Here is a 20,146-nt window from a genome sequence, read left to right on the forward strand (position 1 = left end):
TAGAAGACATTTTAGTCAAAAATGTTTGCGCACAAGGAATTATGTTCAATATTATGGATGGAAACATATGAATAAAAGTGTTAAATTATGTTAAGCGTATCATGTCACTGTTAAAAAGTGAACACATTTGTAAAATGCAGCCAATATTGTCCTTGCTGCCCATGACCTTGACTGAGATGAAAAGCATATTTAAATGTTTAGAATACTTACATTGTTGATAGAGTCACAACTGTAAGAACATTTTTCATTAGTGCAGCCTTTTGCATAAACTACACTGACACCTTCTGGGCACATGTTGGTATCATTTTAAACACATTGAGATCCTCTGCCTAGTTAATGGGGGTGTCAAAAGTGGATGTTTCCAACATTTTTGAATGGTAGCTACTTGACATAAAATAAAAATGTTGCTAACTATGAAAATATGTAGGCTATAGTTTAAATCATTATTATACTGAAAGATACAAACACCACAACAACATTGTGTTGAAGATAAACAAACTACGAACATTTATCTTCCACATAGCCTACTTACAGGAGAATTCCGCACTAACCTTTTGTCGGATGATTTGTTCGGCGCACTCATGGTGAAATAAATCAACAAGGTGGCGGTGATGAGGCAGTCACGCGCGACATGCCCAATAGTTTGTTTGAAGTATCCGACCCGGTGCTAACACTGCCTGTGTGCTGCGGAGCGTTACCATCACCGGTTTATACAAAAACAATGGCTGTTATACTCGCCACACTATGTACTCACTGACAATTTGATTCTGCTTTTTTCCCCTCTGACGCAGCTTTTAGGCAGGTGCTTACGTCCGTGCTAGCGCTGCTATGAGAGAGGGGAGAGGGTGAGAGAGAGCTAGACAAAAGGAGAGACAGGCACCCACTGGGCTATAGATTTTCCACATGTCGGTGTAGCATTGCAATAACAAAGCATTTCCTGAATGTACAAAGTTTAGTTTTACACAAGGATTTCTAACTTCCACATGCAGATGCATACTTATACAACATGTTCTCTTATATTCATATGTTAAAAAGGTTCATGCAGATCTGAATGTTGAAATGGTTGCCCTTTAGGCCTAATTATTTGGTTTTAAATGTATGCCCTGTGGCCTATAGCCTACTGCACCAGAAGAAAGAATGATATAGAAATAAAAAACATGGGATGGATCACTGGATGGATTCACCCTACTAATAATAAACTGCATTGTTCTTGTTGTTCTGAGTTTGTATCTTTATGCTTTGTTGCACTTATTTGATGTTGCTTTGGATAAAAGCATCAGCTAAATTAAATGTAATGTATAAAAAAGACTACATTTCATACTGTTGCAAACAATTTTAAGACACTGTAAGGTCAGATGATTCAATTGATGACGCATAATACTGAATTCATATGATGTGGTTTGTTTGGAATACTATTTAGATTAATCAGAAGGAAATTTGACTTTTTAGATTAGTGGTTCCCAACCTGGGGGGCGCGCCCCCTTGAGGCGCCAGGCCTCAGATGATTTGAGGCCAAATATCATATTTAGATTTTTATTTTATTTTTTTTTACATATAATTGTAACTCAATACATGATTGTCACTAAAAGCAAAATTCATTTGAATACAAATTCAAGTTAGTAGCTATTAAAGGCATAAAAATACAAAAATGTATAATTTTTTCTTTGATAGAAATGTTTCTTCTGCCCGTAAAGTGTCAAAACCAGGCTTTGCTGGATAAGCGCATTTTTAAAACATATAGTCATTGTCCATGCCGGTTTCAGTTGGATTATTTGTCACAGTTGCTCCGATCAGATCGGTCTCCTCCATTTAGATTATTTACGACTTTTGAATCCACATAAACACATCGGCAAAATCCGGCTTCCTTTGAGCATGTGTTTTAAACAGTTTAATCCCTTTGTGAATTGTTTCCACTTGTGCCGTCCTTTAATTTCTTCATACAGCGGGAATCCAAATTAATTAATCCTGAGTCCAATAACCATCAAAGTCACTCCAATAGTGCTCCTTAATTACGCTTTCATCCTCCTTTAACGAAAATTACCGCCCCCCCCGTCCCCCCTGTGAGTGTGTGGTGTGGGGGGGGGCGGCCCTTCCAACAGGAGTCATTTGGGGGGGCTCTTGGGAAAAAAGGTTGGGAACCACTGTTTTAGAGGATATCCTGAAACTGTCAAAAACAAAATCCCTCATGTTTTCGGTCTTTACATAGAATTTCTACAAATTCAACTCATTATTCATCTCAAATTTGTTTCTACTGCTAAAAAATAATTACTCTACCAGAAAAACATCACAAAACTAATTTCAACAATATGGTTTATTTAGAATAATCAAGGCAACATGACAGCACCAGTCAGATAACAATCAGACTCCACTTTAGCTCTGCACACAGAGTATGGTTAACAGCTTTTAGTTTGACCCCTCAGTCTATTATGTGACCAGCTTTTTATCCTATTGGTATTATTATAGGCAGCAATATAAGTGAGCATCACTTGCATTTATAACAAAGACAATAGCGATTTGATCATGCAAGTAAAGTTTAATAGTAACATAGAAGATTTTTGACCAGTTTCAAACATCTGCTCTGTGCAAAAGCCCTTTCCCGCACTGCAACAGGGGATGAGATAGTGTAGAAAGCCAAGTATTTTTTAAATAATGTTATATAATTACTTAAAATTATAAAATGTTCCAACAATCTAACTGCATTAAATTAATTTCAGGACATTATTCACAGATATAAAACATCCATTTTTGTTTTGATTGCAAAATTAACCCCTAATCTACCTTTCAGTATCAAATTACAGACGAAACAATTGTATCTTATTTTGAAGTAACAGTCAGCATCTGTTGGCCATTACTATCTACAGCTGTTCCAAATATTTTCAAACTGACACAATCCACACAGTTATTGGACACATTCTGATTAATTAGTCTGAATATTAAAAAACATTTGGTTTTAATTTAACAATGAGAACCACTGCAGCTGGAAGTTGTTCTATTTGTCAATAAAACGTTCCAGATTACAGATCAGGACATTTGAGCACCGTCCATATGAAAAAAATACAGAAATATAAGTAATACACCCGCATGGTTTAGATTGTTTCTGCTGACCAGCCTCAAGGTTAGAGGGTGTGATTTCAAGAATAAGAAAGAGTTGCAGGGAGAGGGAGGGTTGTGTATAAACAAACAAAAAATGGCATTGGTTCCTTTTGAGACATTTGATGAACAGCTTTGGTGCACACCCAACACATTCTACTCCATTCATTAACAAACACCAGGCAGAGAGACAGAAGAAAAACACTTATTTCTTTGGCTGTGTATTGTAGATATATCAGACTTCTCTCCCAAAGGTGGAGGTCAGGCTGAAATACAGGGCTTTGCAAAGAGGAGGTAGCAACTGTAGGCCATGGAAAACGGTCAAATCTGATCCTGGTTCAGGTGTGGTGAAAGATGATTGAACAGAATTGGGCTGATGTCTGAAGTTGAGTTATGGTCGTAGCTGAGTCTGAGGTCAGGTTGATCTGAGAACAGATAATTAAGAAAACATAAGGCTTTGTCGAGCGGGAGATACAGGTGCATTTGGTCTTTGGTTTTTGATAGTTTAAAGTGGCTGGAAACATACTTCATCCAAGGTGCTTTTGGTGATGTTTTTCGTAGCGCACTGCGTTGCTCGAGCTGGTACCTGTCAGTGAAAGACCCATCATCATGTCAGGCAGATTGGCACTTATTACTGATTTGGTCAAAGTAAAGGTTTTCAGCTAGTCTACATTACCTCACTTACCTAAGTAGTCCTTGTAGTCCTTGTAGTATTTGTGCCTCAGACCACGTCCATCTTTAATAAGGCCAAAATGGGAATACAAAATAAGAGACTTAAACCTGATCTCCAAATGGTAGACATTGTACTTAAGCCAACCCCTTAGCTATAGATCACAAGTTCAGGCATTGTTCTGAAAAGTCACTCCAATTTGTATATTTTAAGATCGTTTTAATAGGAAAAACGTGGCCCCTCACAGCATCCTGCTGAAATTAAGATAGGGAATTAGGTATGTCAAAGGCCTGGATTCAACGCTATAACACATTGCCATTGTCAACCATTCAGCTATTTAAGTTAACAGAAGTATAGTTTAGCCGTACCTGAATTGCCACGTTGCTTGATGCACTGTCCCCGGTTTGGGATGCCTGCTGCAGGGTTTCCTTGGTTGATGATGTGGCACTCGTAACCCGTAGGACAGTGAAGAGGCTCGTCTCCATCCTCCGTTGTGCTGCAGGCCTCAGCTATTGGGCATGAAACACACCAGTGTCATTTTGTTGAATATGTGGTTAGTACATTACTTTTTTATATTTACCTCCTTTAACCTGTCATGTCTATGTATACATTTCTCACTCAAATTTATAGCATCCAAACTCTGCAAACTTCGAGAGAATAGCCCGTTTTTTTTTATATATGCGGTGTAATGTCATCATATGGATTTTATTCACAGGGATCATATGAGACTTGATGTTGTAGTTCAAGAGGATAGACTCGAAAAAAGACTTTTACCTTGACATGACAGGTGAGTAAAGCTATGGTAAAATCAAACAAAAACCTATTTTGTTCTGTTTGGGAAGTCCGAAGATGCATTCTAATTTTGAGAAGTTAGGTAAGAGTTTTTTAAAGTCATGCTGGTTGACCATTGAGCTACAAGTCCCAATATACGTGTGAGTACTCACCCTGCAGAACCTCTTCAGGCCCGTCTAACAGCCAGCCATTGCCCCCTAACCACCGAGGCTTGGGCTGCACCAGCCAGTCCAACACTGTTCAGAAAACACAGAACCACAGCCAATAAAATGCTGGTTAACATCATTTCAAACAGAGAAACAATAATGGACCAATTTCCAAGTAGATTAAGATGCAAACACTTGTATGTGTCCGCATGTGTCTTAAGGTGTTGCTGACCTGGTGGTGGCTGGACAGACTCCAAGCAGGAGTAGATGCATCCGTTGTAGCAGCAGCGTTTATGGCGCTCACACTCTGAGTCTGAGCGGCAGCCCGGCACCTCACAGGCTCTCTCTGGCAGCATCTGGGGAGGCGGTGGACACCGGTCATTCTTCTGGTGCTGTGTGGACTGAGGGTGGTTGGGGTACTCGTAGTCCTGAGGGAGAGAAAATGAGACCAATGTCCATGTTTGTTAATTGTTGTTAATAATTTATGTGAACGCTAATTGATACTAAATGTAACGTCTTATTAAGTTCTTAACTGAAACACGACTTGTAATTTTGGAGTGGACATAAAGTGCACGTTTTGGCCACCAGAGAGCAGCAAGGGATCTGTGTGATCTTTTCATCAGAGCAAAGCAGGGCTAGCACTGTAGGCTTCAGTATGCATGCCTGCCTGCTAACGTCTTGACCTGGATTGGTAAGGTAATTCACTGAGGGAACAAACACATCCCTGGTGATCATGAGAGGTGGAAAGTAGGGCACAGAACCCTGAGCCAAGCAAAGACACACTTCACAAACTACGACGGCTTTGGTAACACATGCATGTGTATGCGTGAGTGCACAAACAGCAACACACACATTTCTGCACTGATCTGCTTTGTATGCTTTGCAGAGGCTAACATAACGAGATCTCTATCACAGCCACAGCCTCTGTTGTTAAACTGTTTTTCACCAAGCTGCAGCTCTTAAATGTTTCCTGCTTATTGGTTTATACTTGTCGGGGAAATCATTTGTTGGTTTTAACACGGCTGGTATCAAATATCACATGATTTGTGCCAAAGTATAATCTGATCTGGTTTATGTACACATGGATGATATTATAACAAAATTCCAAGAAACACAGCCCTCATAGACTAAACAATAACTCATACTTTCTCACACTGTATAGGCTGTTGTATGACACCCTACAGAGTGAGCAAGTTAATTTAACTCCTATCTTCTTACTGCTAAAATAGCAACCTACACAGCTGTTTGGTCTAAAATCTAAAAGGACATTTATATTATAGGCCATTTGTTGGGTGCTAGGTGGATATCTTTGAACACTTTGCACTTCTACGGCGAAGGAAGTTATGTAAAAGTTAGTTTTGATATTTGATCCCTTTTTAAACATCATTCCAATGCTTCATATTTGATTCCTGCAGAGTTGTTTGTTATAGGAACACATGCAGTGTCAATGAAAAACAAGCACAGCCAGAGGGTTAGTGAATGTATGTCTTTTCAGTCATGTGGGTGTTTTTTTCCTGACGATACAGTCTCAGCCATTCATTTGGTAAGGGAGCGGGAGACTATGACCCAATTCCAATCCACCCCCTATACCCTACCCACTACCTGTCATGCGTCTGCGCGCCCCACCCACTACCCACTACCCCTCCGTTTGCGCATTCGCGCGGAGGGTCCGCCACATTAAGTGTTGTTCCAAACCAACGAGTGTGGAGGGGGAGTGGGTTATCAAGTCCTCAAACAGCGAGGCTGCAGTCGAATTGTCAGTTTAGTTTAGGCCCAATTCCAAATCACACCCTACCCACTCCGTGACGGAGTGAACTCCGTGGCGGAGTGACACTCGCAGTTTAACGAGGCTCCCTCCTTTCAGGTTGAGGGTGTAAATCTACAGTCTATGGTGTAAATACAGCGGCAAGCTTTGGAACATACTCTCCTCTCTCCGGCAGAAACAGGAAATGCCGTAATTGTATGTAACAACGATTTCAAATCAGCATCTCTTAGACAAAAAATAAAATGAATAACTAAAATAAAATGTATCAGTGAATGTTTGCAGGAACTGTTTGTAAACAGCGTGTTTCATGACAGACACACACAGCGTTGAGTCCGGTCAGGTAGGGCAGCAGGTGAAGTTAGCACCGATGCAGACTCGCTGTTTGAGGGCTTGATAACCCACTCCCTTCCTTTACGAAAGAAAAGGAGAAAATGCTATCCCACAATGCCTTGCGGCCGTAGCATTTACCGTCATACAACATTCGGCCGTTCACGGAAACAACCGATTATGACCGAGAAATGATATCATGAAAGTTACAGTGCTTATTAAGCATTTTACAACTTATGTGGTAACTTGTCAAAGTGCTTTGTTTTGAATGTTCAACACTATAATAATCACAAGGAGAAATATGAACGTTACTTTTTTACTGAAATGATCAAATTCAGTTAACATTTCATAGTGTTTACTCAGCTCAGTCAGCTGTGTGGGGTTTCTTAAACTTTTAAAATATGTTTTAATAATGGTGATATACACAGTGATAGATGTTAAGGGCTAACACCTTTATAATAAATACATTTGTATTTATTTTAAGATATTTTCATACAATCATACGTATTGGGATTCATGTGGATTAATACGTGTGGACCGGAGGGTGACAAGCATAAGTTTCACTTTCCTTTTTTATTTAAATTCCAACCTCGTTCATGAAGAATATGTTTCTCTGTTATCCACGTTTATAAAGCATAAAACAACCCCATAGAGCACGGTGCAAAGTGTTCTTGATGCGTATATACAGTAGTCTGCCAGACCCGGCGCCGTGGGAGGGCCAGAAAGGGCCAGGCCCTCCCATTTGACATTCCTGCCCTCCCCCAATAAACACGTTTTCTTTTATTTATAAAAATAAAATAAAAAATGTTTTTCATTTATTTTTATTATAAATAAACTGTGAAGTTTAATGCTACGATGTATGTGATGTCAGATAGTAACTACAAAAAAATCGTAGGCTACGTCAAATAAATTAATGTGTCTTTTGTGATTTTTATTGTGCATTCTGTAGACTCCCATTTCTGTTTTAAATTACAAAATGGACGTCAGAAATTGGCTTAAAACCACGAGTAGGTCTAAGGATTTATTCAAAATGAATCGCAATGAAAGAACTGCAGCCGATGGTGCTGCTGCAACGGCAGGTGCAAGGTCGCCAGCAGCACCATCAGCTGCAGTTCTTTCATCGCCTTAATGTTACTAGCTTGACCTCGGCAACCCCGGGGCTGAGTTACGCTAGTACGCACTGCATAATGTGGTGTCGCTCTGTATTATTATGTTTGCTGCTCCAGTCAACGGTTGCCCAAGTTTAAGGCCCAGCAAAGCTGTTGCTGTTATGTTTTTATTTCAAATGTGTGCCTTGCTCATGAGTTACCAGTGTTTGTGCCGCCACGCACACAATGTTTCAAATGTGGTTTCTATGTTGCCCATTATTTGTGTATTTATTTGCGATAGGTGTGCGTCTTTACGCAATGCTGTTGGCCATGCTGTTGGCCATGCTGTTTGATACAATATTGTGCCGTGGCACATGACGGTTTTGTGTGCCCTCCCATGAAAATCATATGCTCTCTCTGTAGATTTGTTCTGGCGCCGGGTCTGAGTCCGCCGTTCTTATTATACATCCATGTAGTCCGCTGGATATAAAACTGTAGTTTGAGGGTGTTTCTCAATGTCAAGGAAGGATGATCCAGAGCCACTATTTCAAGGATGCTACGTCATCGAGTCCCACAGAAGGACTGTTCCAATGTCCTGGCTCCTTGGAATGCTACCGAGACCGGTGGTAGTGGTAGTATGTTTCGTGCCTGCACCAAATAATAATAAATTAGAAAGAAAAAAAGATGACAAAAAATACAGATTTCAGTATTCTGAGGCTCTGAGCCCCATTTATTTTCCTCGCGGAGAGCAAAAAAACTCCGACATTATACTATTTAAAATAAAAGGGATAGGGTTAGGCTTAGGGTAAGATATTGAGTAAGAAAATGTTTTTATGAACCACACAGCTTCTGATATTCCAATACCCTACCGGACAAAAAGACATGGTGCAGGCACGAAACATACTACCAATAGAAATACATTGCTTTTAAAATCGCTCTGTGTGACACACGAAAAAAATGCGAAAATCGTGTTGGTGAACACGAATCAATAGATTAAATTAATTTTGTCACTAAAACACGAAATGCCGTGAGACTGGGTTGCACCTGCTGCACTACATGACCGGACTCAATGCTGTGTGTGTCCGTCAGGAAACAAGCTGTTTACAATAATAATAATAATAACTTGAATTTATATAGCGCCTTTCATAACCTCAAGGTCGCTTTACAAAGAAACATACAAGGACTAAAAAAACATAAAACAGGGGGCAGAAATGGAAGTGTAAGTGGGGGGGGGGGTGGAGTGAGTTATTGTTCGAAGGCGATGTTGAACAGATGAGTTTTAAGGGTTGATTTGAAAATGTTGAGAGAAGGGGCGTTGCGGATTTCTGCAGGGAGGGAGTTCCAGAGGGTGGGGGCAGCGACACTGAAGGCATGGTCCCCGAAGGTGCGGAGGCGTGAATGGGGAATGGAGAGCAGGCCGGAGTCTGAGGATCGAAGGGTGCGGGACGGGATGTATGGGTGGAGGAGATCTGTGAGGTACTGCGGGGAGAGGGCATGGAGGGATTTGTAGGTGAGGAGGAGGAGTTTGTAGGTGATGCGGGACTTGACCGGGAGCCAGTGGAGGTTGAATAGAGTGGGGGTGATGTGCTCCCAGGGCTTGGTGCGTGTGAGAACCCTGGCAGCTGAGTTCTGTACAAGTCGTTCCAGCAAACATCCACTGATAAATTGCGATGTTAACAACCTCATGATAACCTCATTTTTTTTTTACTTAGGATCGTATGTGTTTAGTCTAGAAAAAGTTAAATGTGTGAATTGTATTGTAAAGTTGTGTATATTTACAGACTGTTGCAAAAACTAAGAAGCTTATAAACATCAGGTTTAAAACTAAAAGAGCTTTACAAAAAAGTAACACAATTAAAGATGTTTTATTTTAGTTATTTATTTATTTATTTTGTCCAAGAGATGCTGATTTGAAACCGTTGTTACAGTTACAGGATTTCCTGTTTCTGCCGAAGAGAGGGGAGTTTGTTCCAAAGCTTGCCGCTGTATTTACTCCATAGCATGTATGATTTACACCCTCCATCTGACAGGAGGGAGCCTCATTTAGCTGTGAGTGTCACTCGACACGGAGTGGGAGTGGGTAGGGTGTGGTTTGAAATTGGGCCAGAGAGTGGTGTTTTTCTTGAAACTAGATTAATAATTAGATAATCAACTTGTGGGTTGCGCATGGTAATTAAAACTGTGCTGTTTATTTGGCAGGCTTACTAAACCAGCTCTTACAAACCATCCGGAAAACGAAAGCAAGTGTTTGGCGCTGATGTTAGAATCACTCACACTGTGTGCGTATGTGTGTTCACTTTAAACACACATTAATTCGTTCTGGCAGCTGAGAGCTCAGTGGGTGGATGTTTTTTTTTTAAGGGTGAGATGGGGGCTTCACACCATGGGGGTATGGAGGGAACAAATCACGGCAGAAACAGTTAGAGCTTAAAGAGTAACTTCAAGTTCCTTCACGGTACTCTATATTTTTTAATTTCAATTGAACATCACTTGTTCCTTGTTGTACTTGTTGTATCATGGGTTTCATATTGCAATATGTTTGGGTATATCTGTAGCTATGAGTCTTTGAAACAGTATTGCGTAGAACGTTGAACATTATTTTATTAAAAAGTTCCTTTTAAAGATACTATTTGCATGAAGAATAGACCAAACTAGAGAATGCAATTCCTGAAGAATATGCTAGTGGGAATGCTTTATGCTGAAAAGCTGACGCTGAATTGCTATGCTGAAATGTAATGTGTAAGAAGAAAGTGAAGAATTTAGATTGAAAAAATACATGAACACTGGGGGCTTGAATGTGTGATGAGAAAAGAAAAGAAAGTAAAAAGGCTTGGAAAAGCAGCAGATATTTGAACTGCAAAGTTTTTTAACTAACTTGATGGCGAATGATCTGTCGCCATGCCAACGGCATTTGATGACATCCCATAATACGCTTAGATGCGTTGATGGCTGCATCGTTACCAAACCTGTGAAGTTTTGGGCCGTTTGGAGCATTTTTACTGAAGTTATGAGAAAACCGTGTTTCATGGTGAGCATTGTGTTGCCATGGCAACGGCATTTGAAGAAATCTCAAAACTGTCCCATAGATGTCTTCACGGCTGGACTGTTAGCACACATGTGAAGTTTGAGCACTTTTTGAACATTTTCATAGGAGTTATACATTACATTAGCAGGTTACATTACTCTCTCTCTTCTCTTGATCGCCCTCTCTTCTCTTGATCACCCTCTCAAGCTTCTATCGCCCTCTCTCTCTTCTCTTGATCGCCCTCTCTCTCTTCTCTTGATCACCCTCTCTCTTCTCTTGATTGCCCTCTCTCTCTTCTATTAATCGCCCTCTCTCTCTTCTATTGATCGCCCTCTCTCTCTTCTCTCTTGATCACCCTCTTTCTCTTCTCTTGATCGCCCTCTCTCTCTCTCCTCTTGATCGCCCTCTCTCTCTTCTCTTGATCGCCCTCTCACAGGAGAACACTTCACTGTAGGGTTTCTGCCATGTCTCCACTTTAGTTTGACTCTCTCTCATCTCTTGATCGCCCTCTCTCTCTTCTCTCTCTTCTCTTGCTCGCCCTCTCTCTCTTCTCTTGATCACCCTATTTCTCTTCTCTTGATCACCCTCTCACTCTTCTATCACCCTCTCTCTCTTCTCTTGATCACCCTCACTCTTCTATCACCCTCTCTCTCTTCTCTTGATCGCCCTCTCTCTCTTCTCTTGATCACCCTCTCACTCTTCTATCACCCTCTCTCTCTTCTCTTGCTCGCCCTCTCTCTCTTCTATTGCTCGCCCTCTCTCTCTTCTATTGATCGCCCTCTCTCTCTTCTCTTGATCACCTTCTCACTCTTCTATCACCCTCTCTCTCTTCTCTTGATCGCCCTCTCTTCTCTTGATCACCCTCTCACTCTTCTATCACCCTCTCTCTCTTCTCTTGATCGCCCTCTCTCTCTCTCTCCTCTTGATCGCTCTCTCTCTCTTCTCTTGATGTTCCATGGAGACGGCATATGATGACACCCCATAATTGATGTAGAGCTGTTGAGGGCAAGACCATTAACCATTATCTGAAGTCTGCTGCGCATGTCAGTTGGAGTGATGACATCATCGTATTCCATGACACAGGTGTTTATATTTGAGCTAACGAGGTGTCCAGAGATCAAAATATTTCCATTGTTCTGAATGAGAGATAAACCGCTTACATGTGAACGTTTTGTTGAAGAACCGTAACAGATATCGGTGAAATTTCAAAGCGTGAAGCATCTCAAGGACCTTGAGTATCTGAAGTGTGCTTTTTGTGTACTTTCAGGTCAATAATGTGGCCTTTTTGGCAGATTAACTAAAGGTGTGCGGCTGCTGCTGTGAGGAAATATCAGCCTGAAATTACAATGGGCTTAAATGGAGACATGTTGAAAGTTTTTGTCACTTCATGCCCTCAAGAGGCATTTCGTTTAATACTTTTTTGCTTAATTATTTGTAATTTTTCAAGCTACGAGATGTTTTCCTACGTTTGTCATGGAAAATTATGTGTCAGGAATGTAGGGTTTGGGAATTATGGCAGTTTTAAAATATGAAGGCAAATGTCAAGATTTCCTACACTCTAGCTGTGACATCACACACTGAATGTTAAAATCTGAAGAAAGCCTCTGTACCAAGGTCTGAACAATGTTTAATATCTCTAAGGTAAGAATCAGATTTAAAAGTTGTGTTACACGAATAATGTCAGAAATATGTGTAACATTTTAAAGTTGGAATGAAGTTTCTGAGTGAAAGTATGAAGGAACAGTTAGCAGTTGAAGTCGCATCAAGATGTGTTGAAGTCTGAAGAATTTCTCCATTGACTTCGATGGCTAAAAATGTGATGAATTATGGGATGTATCTCTGGAATTATGAAAGTTATGAATGATAAAAGTAATAGCCATCGATTCCCGACCGAGCTGAACGTTTTGATGTTTGAACGGAGTTTCTGCGATGTTCATCAAAATAACGTGCGGAATAATAAGAATAAAGAATTTTGTGCGTAGAAGAACAGATAGTTGGAATGCTTTTAACAGCATTCCCACTAAATGACTATGTGTTAACCCTTTAGCTCTACAGACATTTTGAGCATCTTTCAACTTATTGTTTTGGTTTTGAGACATCATTCCTAGTAGTAATTGTTGAAAATGCTTTCATAAACCGACTTTGATAAAGTTAGCAACTAGCTAGTGGACATATTTGATCAACTAGCATCCAAGAAGCCTGATGGTTGAGACCAAAACATAGCTTGAAATGACAGTAAATATAAAATATATATAAATATGTATAAATATATATACATTTCAAATAAATTCCTCAACTTTAAATTGACTATATCTGTACATGGCTTGCAAAGTGAAGGATACAAACATACCAGGTTTCACATACCCAGACTGGATTGTTATTAATTTCCTCTCACTTGTTTGAGATCAGATGATATGTGGAAAATCTCTCTGCTGCCAAATAAAAGGAATGACTGGAATATTAGAGGCTCGCTCTGTGTGTGTGTGTGTGTGGCCTAGCATTACTATACGTGTGGGGACCTAAATCTGTTTACATAGTCACGTGTGGGGACTCGCCTCCCTTATGGGGACAAAATGGAGGTCCCCATGGGAATCATTAATTTTAGGGTGAAGACTTGGTTAGGGTTAGGGTAAGGTTAAGGGTTAGGATTAGGCATATGTTGGTTATGGTTAAGGTTAGGATAAGTCTCCAGGAAATGCATGTAAGTCAATGTAATGTCCCCTGCAGTGATGCATACATGGTGTAATGGCAATTTCCTTTTCCTGTGTCCTATATATTTTTGCCGTTACTTTCACAGAAGGGTTGAAAAGTGATCCAGACGCAGACACATACAGATGATTTTCCGTGGTAGTTAGTTGTGGTTTATGATGATGTTTATTCGTCTTTACATACCAGGGTTAATTTAGCGTTCTAGTGATTCTATAAGCATCTGCCGGGCTGGTGGAATCGGTATGCTCTTCTCCTACTGTGTCCACACATCTCCTGTCACCTATGACCTCCTTATATACACCCGGTGCAGCTAAACCCCGCCACCCAGTGTTCATAAATAATATTGCACTATACATATAACTCAAATAAACTGACACACCAACAACACCCACAAAATGGCTCCTACACACCGGCCCCTAATTGGCTTTAGTATGAAAACAAAAACAATTACCAATAAATAATAAAGGAGCTATACAAATGGTGTGTATGTGTTAGCATGTAATTCTTAAATAATTTTTAGTTTATTTTCTTCTCCCTTATTTTAAGGGTCATCAGTCTTTGCTGTTCTTAGGTTGAAGCAGTAGTGTTGCCATCCCGTCCAGCACTGAGAGAACCTGTGGGTTATATGTTCATCCAATTCCAAGCCTCTCCTTATAGGGCTCCTGCATTGATGAGTCAGTCACTTCTTCAGGTCTGTCACTTGGATTCAGCCGGTGCCCTGCTACCATAGCAGCAAAATCGCAGATGAGCTGCTCGGTAACGTGTTTGTTGTTAGGCAAGCTGGGATTTTCTTGTCTGAATGGCAAGTCTAGGCAGTAGTGTCCATCTGACATTTTCACTTTCTCTGCCACAGGCTTGGCTTCTTCCTCAGGCACTGCGTCAGATTGGTGTAACTCGACATCTGCTGTGAAGTCAGGCATGCTGTGACAGGAGTCTGAAGTCGGCTGGCTTTCAAAAGGCTCGTCTTCTGCCTCTTCATAGCAATCCCCTGAATCCCGACCCTCATCTTCTTCTTCTTGGGGGGCCTCAGTTTTGCCTTCAACATCCCTATCACTGTCTCCTTTGGCATCTGCTACAACATCGCCATCCTCTTTGGCGTCTGACATGTTTGCAGAGTGATTCATAATGTTCAGGAATTGTTTGTCTTCTCTGGACATTTCCTCTGTTTCCTTGCTTGTATTTTCCTTGAAATCATGCTTGTATTGTTTGACCAATAGCTCCTCTAGGTGTACCATGGCTATCCGATTAACAGCAGCAGCAGGGTGGCCATTAGCATCTCTGCTGTCGTTGCTTCCTTTTAGGGGACCATAGAAGACCCACCCCAGTAGGGTCTTTGCAGCGTACGGTCCTTCTCCTTGGCTATTGATCAGCTCCCAAGGTTCCAATACCTTAGGAGAATTTGTCCCAATGAGTAGGTCAATGCCAGAAGCAATTTCATTAATTTTGATGTCCTTTAAGTAAGGCCATTTTTCCAGATCTTCTTGTAGAGGAATATTGTGCTTGGAAACAGGCATGGTTTTATGTGTAAACACATCGGATAGTTGAAGGAAATTGTTTTCGTCCGGACTCGATATTTCCAAACCTGAGATATGATGACTAGACACAATCTTTCTCTGATTCATTGTCTTTAGGAGAATGTTAGTCCTTTGTCCTGTAAGGTTTAGCCTCCTCATTAAACTTTCTGAGCAAAAGGTGGATGAACTTCCATGGTCCAGAAATGCATAAGTTTGTAACACTTTGTCCCCTTTGTGGCTCTTTACTTGTACTGGTACAATGGAGAAGATGGAGTTTTCATCACCGGCCCCAATGTGACCACATGTATGAGGTGAGATGACACTATTACTTTCCATTGGCTTCCCATTCTGTTTTGTGTGTTCTGCTTCCTCTCTTTTGTCTTTTTGTTCAATGTGGAGTATTTCAGGATGACTTTGATTGCACACATAACATGTCAAACGACTGTGGCAGTGTTTGCTCATGTGTCCTATTTTTAGGCATCCAAAACACACCCCTTTTCCTTTCAAGAAGTCCATTCTTTCTCTGTGTGTTTTCTTCAGGATGTGTGGACACTGCTCCAATGAGTGACCACTTCTTCTGCAGAACAAACACAAATGTAGGGAGTTGTGGCTTGATGGAGGTATTTTCATTCCATTCGTTGTTACATGTTCTAGCACTGGTGTTCTTGGGCAGGTAATAATTGTTGCAAAACTACTTGCTCTTAGGCTTGGGTTTCCCTTTGAAAAGGTAGAGATAACAGTTTTGATAGCTGCAGTTGGTTTATCATCCTGGATGCTTCCAAACAGAGGATCTGACAGTATCTTCACTTGCCTCTCTATGAAGCTAACAAGGTCAGGAAATGTAGCTCGATGCCCACGCTCTTCCTGTAGCTGACATGCTCTATTCCTCCACTTGTCTCTGAATTTGTAGGGTAGTTTCTGAAGTAAGTGTTTCATGTTTGAAACAACATTCATTTCATCCATATAGGTGAGATGTTCCATTGCATTGCAACAACCTCTTAGGAACAAAGAGAAGGCTTGCAGTGCTTTCACATCTTCGGCTTTGATCATTGTCCAGGTAAATGCTTTGTTCATGTATGCAGTGGCGATCTTATGTTCATTACCAAAGTGCTCTTTAAGCAGCTGTTTTGCCCTTTGACAACCTTGAGCTGGAGGCAGATGTTGGCAGCTGCGCACTAGGTCCTGTGGTTGTCCTCTAGTGTATTGCTCTAGGTAATGCAGGCAGTCACTTTCATCATTAGTTTTCCGCTCTACTCCTCTTTCAAATGCACGGATGAAAGCTTCAAACTGCAATGGGTCACCGTCATAAACAGGAATGTCTCTTGGAGGTAAAGTAGAAGTGAGATGTTGTTGAGCCAGCATAGCAGTGTTGTCATTTTGCCTCTGGATTAGGTTATAGATGTCACCTTGATTACCATTGTTGATTACAGGTGGTGTGATGTCAACATGTCCCTGCACATGTGTCTGTATACTTTGTCTGGGAATAGAGGTTTGGGCTTGATGAGGCAAGAATTCAGTGGCCTGTACGTTAAATCTTGCTGTAGGGTTTCTGTAGTAAGAGCTCATCCCATCTGATGCTCTAGAGGTGTGTCTTGATCCCATGCTGAGCACGTTTAGCCTGGCATTGGCTTCTGCCAGCTTAGTTTGTATATCCAGTTGTTCCTTTTTCCGTTTCACCTGTTCTTCCAACTGTTGTTCCAACTGTTGTTTCTGTTGTTGTTTCTGTTGTTCCAACTGTTGTTTTAATTGTTCCCCTTCTACATCAAGCTCATGTTGTTTGTTCAGTGCTGCCGCCCTTTCGATTAAAGCCGCCCTTTCTGCCTGGGCTTTAATTCGAGCAGAAGAGGTAGATGATGCGTGTGATGAACCAGGTTTGTATTTTGACTGAGGGTGTGATGCCTTTGAAATGCTGTCATCAGGTCCGATGTCATCTGAGCTGACACTTTGTTCTATGGCACTTCCCACAATAGAGTGTCTAATTGCCTGTCCACTCTCAGATAACCACACATTTGCATCTTGTATAAATCCATCAAATATATGCATCTTTTCTTGCAGCCACTGCCTTTGCGTTCCTATTTCTTCTTCAGGCAGTTGAAGGTCAGTTAATGATTTGTGATTTTCTTTTAGTTCATCACACAACTTCTTAAATTCAACCAGTTTCAACTGTATTTCCTTTGCATTGTCTTCTGAGCTCATAAGCTCTTTCAGTACTTCCATTAACTTCTTTACTTGTTTGTAACTGAAGTTTCTTGCTTTTTGGCAGTTTGCAATAAACAATTCCAATCCTTTGGCAGTGTGAGTGATAATCCTTTTTTCTCTCACAGATTGCAGTCCAACAGCGCCATCTTGTGACGTGACGTCAGATGTCACAGACATGATTAATGTTCACTGTCCCTTTAAGTTTCGTTCTCAGGAATTGTCCATTAGCTGACAGCGCGCTGCTTCAAACAGCTGACAATGTTGCAGCACCACCTCCATTTACTAAGCCATTGTCCAATACAGCTTAATATCTCTTTTACAATCTACTTATCACGCTGCACGGTGCACATACCCGGCCGCTTTCCCAGTCCTCTCTCAGCCTCTTCGGTCCTCGCAGGTGGGAACAATCTCCAGCTGATTGTGGCGTGTGCAGCTGATCCGTGATGAGAAGTCGATGGTGCAATAATCCAATTATTTGTTTTCCCCGAAAACGATCCTTAATCCAATTTGAAGTGAATCCAATTGTCCAGTTTCACTCAAAAGTACGATTCCACTTAATGTAATGGCAATTTCCTTTTCCTGTGTCCTATATATTTTTGCCGTTACTTTCACAGAAGGGTTGAAAAGTGATCCAGACGCAGACACATACAGATGATTTTCCGTGGTAGTTAGTTGTGGTTTATGATGATGTTTATTCGTCTTTACATACCAGGGTTAATTTAGCGTTCTAGTGATTCTATGAGCATCTGCCGGGCTGGTGGAATCGGTATGCTCTTCTCCTACTGTGTCCACACATCTCCTGTCACCTATGACCTCCTTATATACACCCGGTGCAGCTAAACCCCGCCACCCAGTGTTCATAAATAATATTGCACTATACATATAACTCAAATAAACTGACACACCAACAACACCCACAAAATGGCTCCTACACATGTTATGTGTGTGTGTGTGTAGTGTATCTATTGTACAGAGCAATGCTCCAGTGTAAGTCCAGTAAATAAGCTATTCTTAGCTAACAAGTTTACTATATCAACTTTAAAGACGACGGTTTGTCAACGAAAAAGCTATTTGTCCTGCAAAACAATCATGTTTTGAGCACCTTGTTAGCTGAGTGGTAACAGTGCATGCCATAAAGCCCTAAGGTATATGACTATCACAGAGCTCTCTCTGGAGCCTTTGCACAAATGTTTTACGTAAAAGAGTAAAATAAGAAAAATGTTTTCTCCTTGAATACATAGCCCTAATCACTTGAGCATGTTACAGTAACTCCTGTCTTTACATGCTCCCACACATTGTAGTCTGTCTCTTCATTCATGGTACTTAGGAGATAAGGAGCCATGGTAGTTCACAAACTCTCTTGGTGTGCTACAATTTATGAATGAGGACTACAAAGTACGCTGTGTTTAGATAATGACATAATGACCGCTGCCCTTACTCCCCTTGTCTCATATCCGATCTGCTCTCAGAGTCTTGTACAAACGTCTCCTTCAAAGGATCAAGTGTGCCCTTCCTGTTTATGTGACTCTGATAGTAATGTGTATGTTTGCATGTACACATGACTTACATTCTGAAGCCATTCATTCTTTATTGAGATTTGACTGATACTTGCCAACTCTTTTTTACTGTACTTTTGCCCGCATGTCATTCACCTGCTTCACTTTCATGGCTCCTCTTCAGCCTTCATGTCTTTGTATGCTAGAGGCGATGCCATGCTCTACATCCTGAGCTCTTTCACACTATCATGGGCACATCTCTCTGATGTTCTACGATGTTTATTTACACTCCTGTCATTTCATTTTCATTTAATCGTTTATTTGGCAGGGACAATGCACAGTGATGAACACTTAATTTCCATCCGCAGTCCCTCACATAAAACATTTAAGAAAAAAAGTGCAAAAGAGCATGAGCAGTATACAAGTATTTACCACATGGCAGTACAATAGCAGCTACGACATATAGAGTGCAAGAGAAGATAAAAGAGCTACATAAAGTGCAAGAGGAGATACCCCTGTATTAAAGTGCATTTAGCGGTGACTGCACGTCGTTTGTTTCTCAACCATTCTTTGAGTTGACCTTTGAAACTATTGAGAGTGGGACAATCCTGTATCTCAGTAGCTATTAGACAATGAGCTGCCTTTAATGGAGTACATTTTGTCCAAAAGTGGTCCGTCTACGGTGGACTTCACACCTGTCTGCTGTGCCGTTCTCCTGTAGAGACACTGCCTGAGGGTCTGTGTGTGATGTCTATCTGTGGGCATGTTTCCCCCTCTCTTTCTGTCTGTCTCCGAAGCACTCTCACTATCTCTCCTGCTCTCGGCTTTCTCCTTGATCTGTTTGGTGTTGAAAAGCAGTGGCATCATGGTGACTGTTTCGATTTATCTCCAACTTCTCTCGCTAAGTTTGTCTTTCTTTTGCTTTTCTCTTTAGCTCTTTGCTCTGTGGTTCATTTGGGTGCTGGTGGGGCGAAGCCACTGAAGACCCTGTCTGGCTCCATAACTTTACTGGGATCAGACCGTTCATGGTTCCACGCAGAGATCCCAGACAGATACTGAGTTGTCCTGCTTCCTTTGTGCATAGATGCCTGCACAAGCGCAATCTCAGGCATATGCACATACAGTACATTAAGGTTAACCAGTTAAGCCCTGAGCCTGTTTTTCAGGTTTCAGGCTCGAAAATGCCACTAACACAACAAATGATATATATTCACTTCTAAAAAGGGGTAAATTAATAATTATTTTTCTCAAAGCAAGGTTACATCTGTGAGTTGGATGTAGAAGTGTCAGAATCAATATAGATGTTTTTATTTTAAAGTAAATTC

The 20,146-nt window shown here is 41.0% G+C and overlaps 2 protein-coding genes across 4 annotated transcripts in view; both read right to left on the reverse strand.

The window, feature by feature from the left end:
• The window catches only part of dyrk4 (dual-specificity tyrosine-(Y)-phosphorylation regulated kinase 4), a 43,982-nt gene extending 43,103 nt beyond the window's left edge, over positions 1-879 (reverse strand). Inside the window, exon 1 of the mRNA XM_034223300.1 lies at positions 552-879. Within this exon, the coding sequence (XP_034079191.1) occupies positions 552-583 (32 nt within the window). The 5' untranslated portion in view covers positions 584-879. The remainder of the gene's footprint in view (positions 1-551) is intronic.
• Positions 880-2,293: 1,414 nt separating this feature from the next.
• Positions 2,294-20,146, reverse strand: part of wfdc1 (WAP four-disulfide core domain 1) — a 30,642-nt gene continuing 12,789 nt past the window's right edge. For 2 of the 3 annotated variants that reach the window (XM_034223308.1, XM_034223309.1), the window contains exons 2-7: positions 4,931-5,126; positions 4,705-4,788; positions 4,129-4,269; positions 3,776-3,826; positions 3,617-3,676; positions 2,294-3,515 (exon numbers count right to left, since the gene is read on the reverse strand). In XM_034223308.1, coding sequence (XP_034079199.1) covers positions 3,618-3,676; positions 3,776-3,826; positions 4,129-4,269; positions 4,705-4,788; positions 4,931-5,126 — 531 coding nt within the window. In that variant the 3' untranslated portion in view covers positions 2,294-3,515; position 3,617. Of the gene's footprint in view, positions 3,516-3,616; positions 3,677-3,766; positions 3,827-4,128; positions 4,270-4,704; positions 4,789-4,930; positions 5,127-20,146 lie in introns of all 3 variants that reach the window. The other variant, XR_004569700.1, reaches the window with a different exon arrangement.

The sequence above is a fragment of the Gymnodraco acuticeps genome, unplaced genomic scaffold (assembly GCF_902827175.1).
Source record: "Gymnodraco acuticeps unplaced genomic scaffold, fGymAcu1.1, whole genome shotgun sequence".
Lineage (NCBI taxonomy): Eukaryota > Metazoa > Chordata > Actinopteri > Perciformes > Bathydraconidae > Gymnodraco > Gymnodraco acuticeps.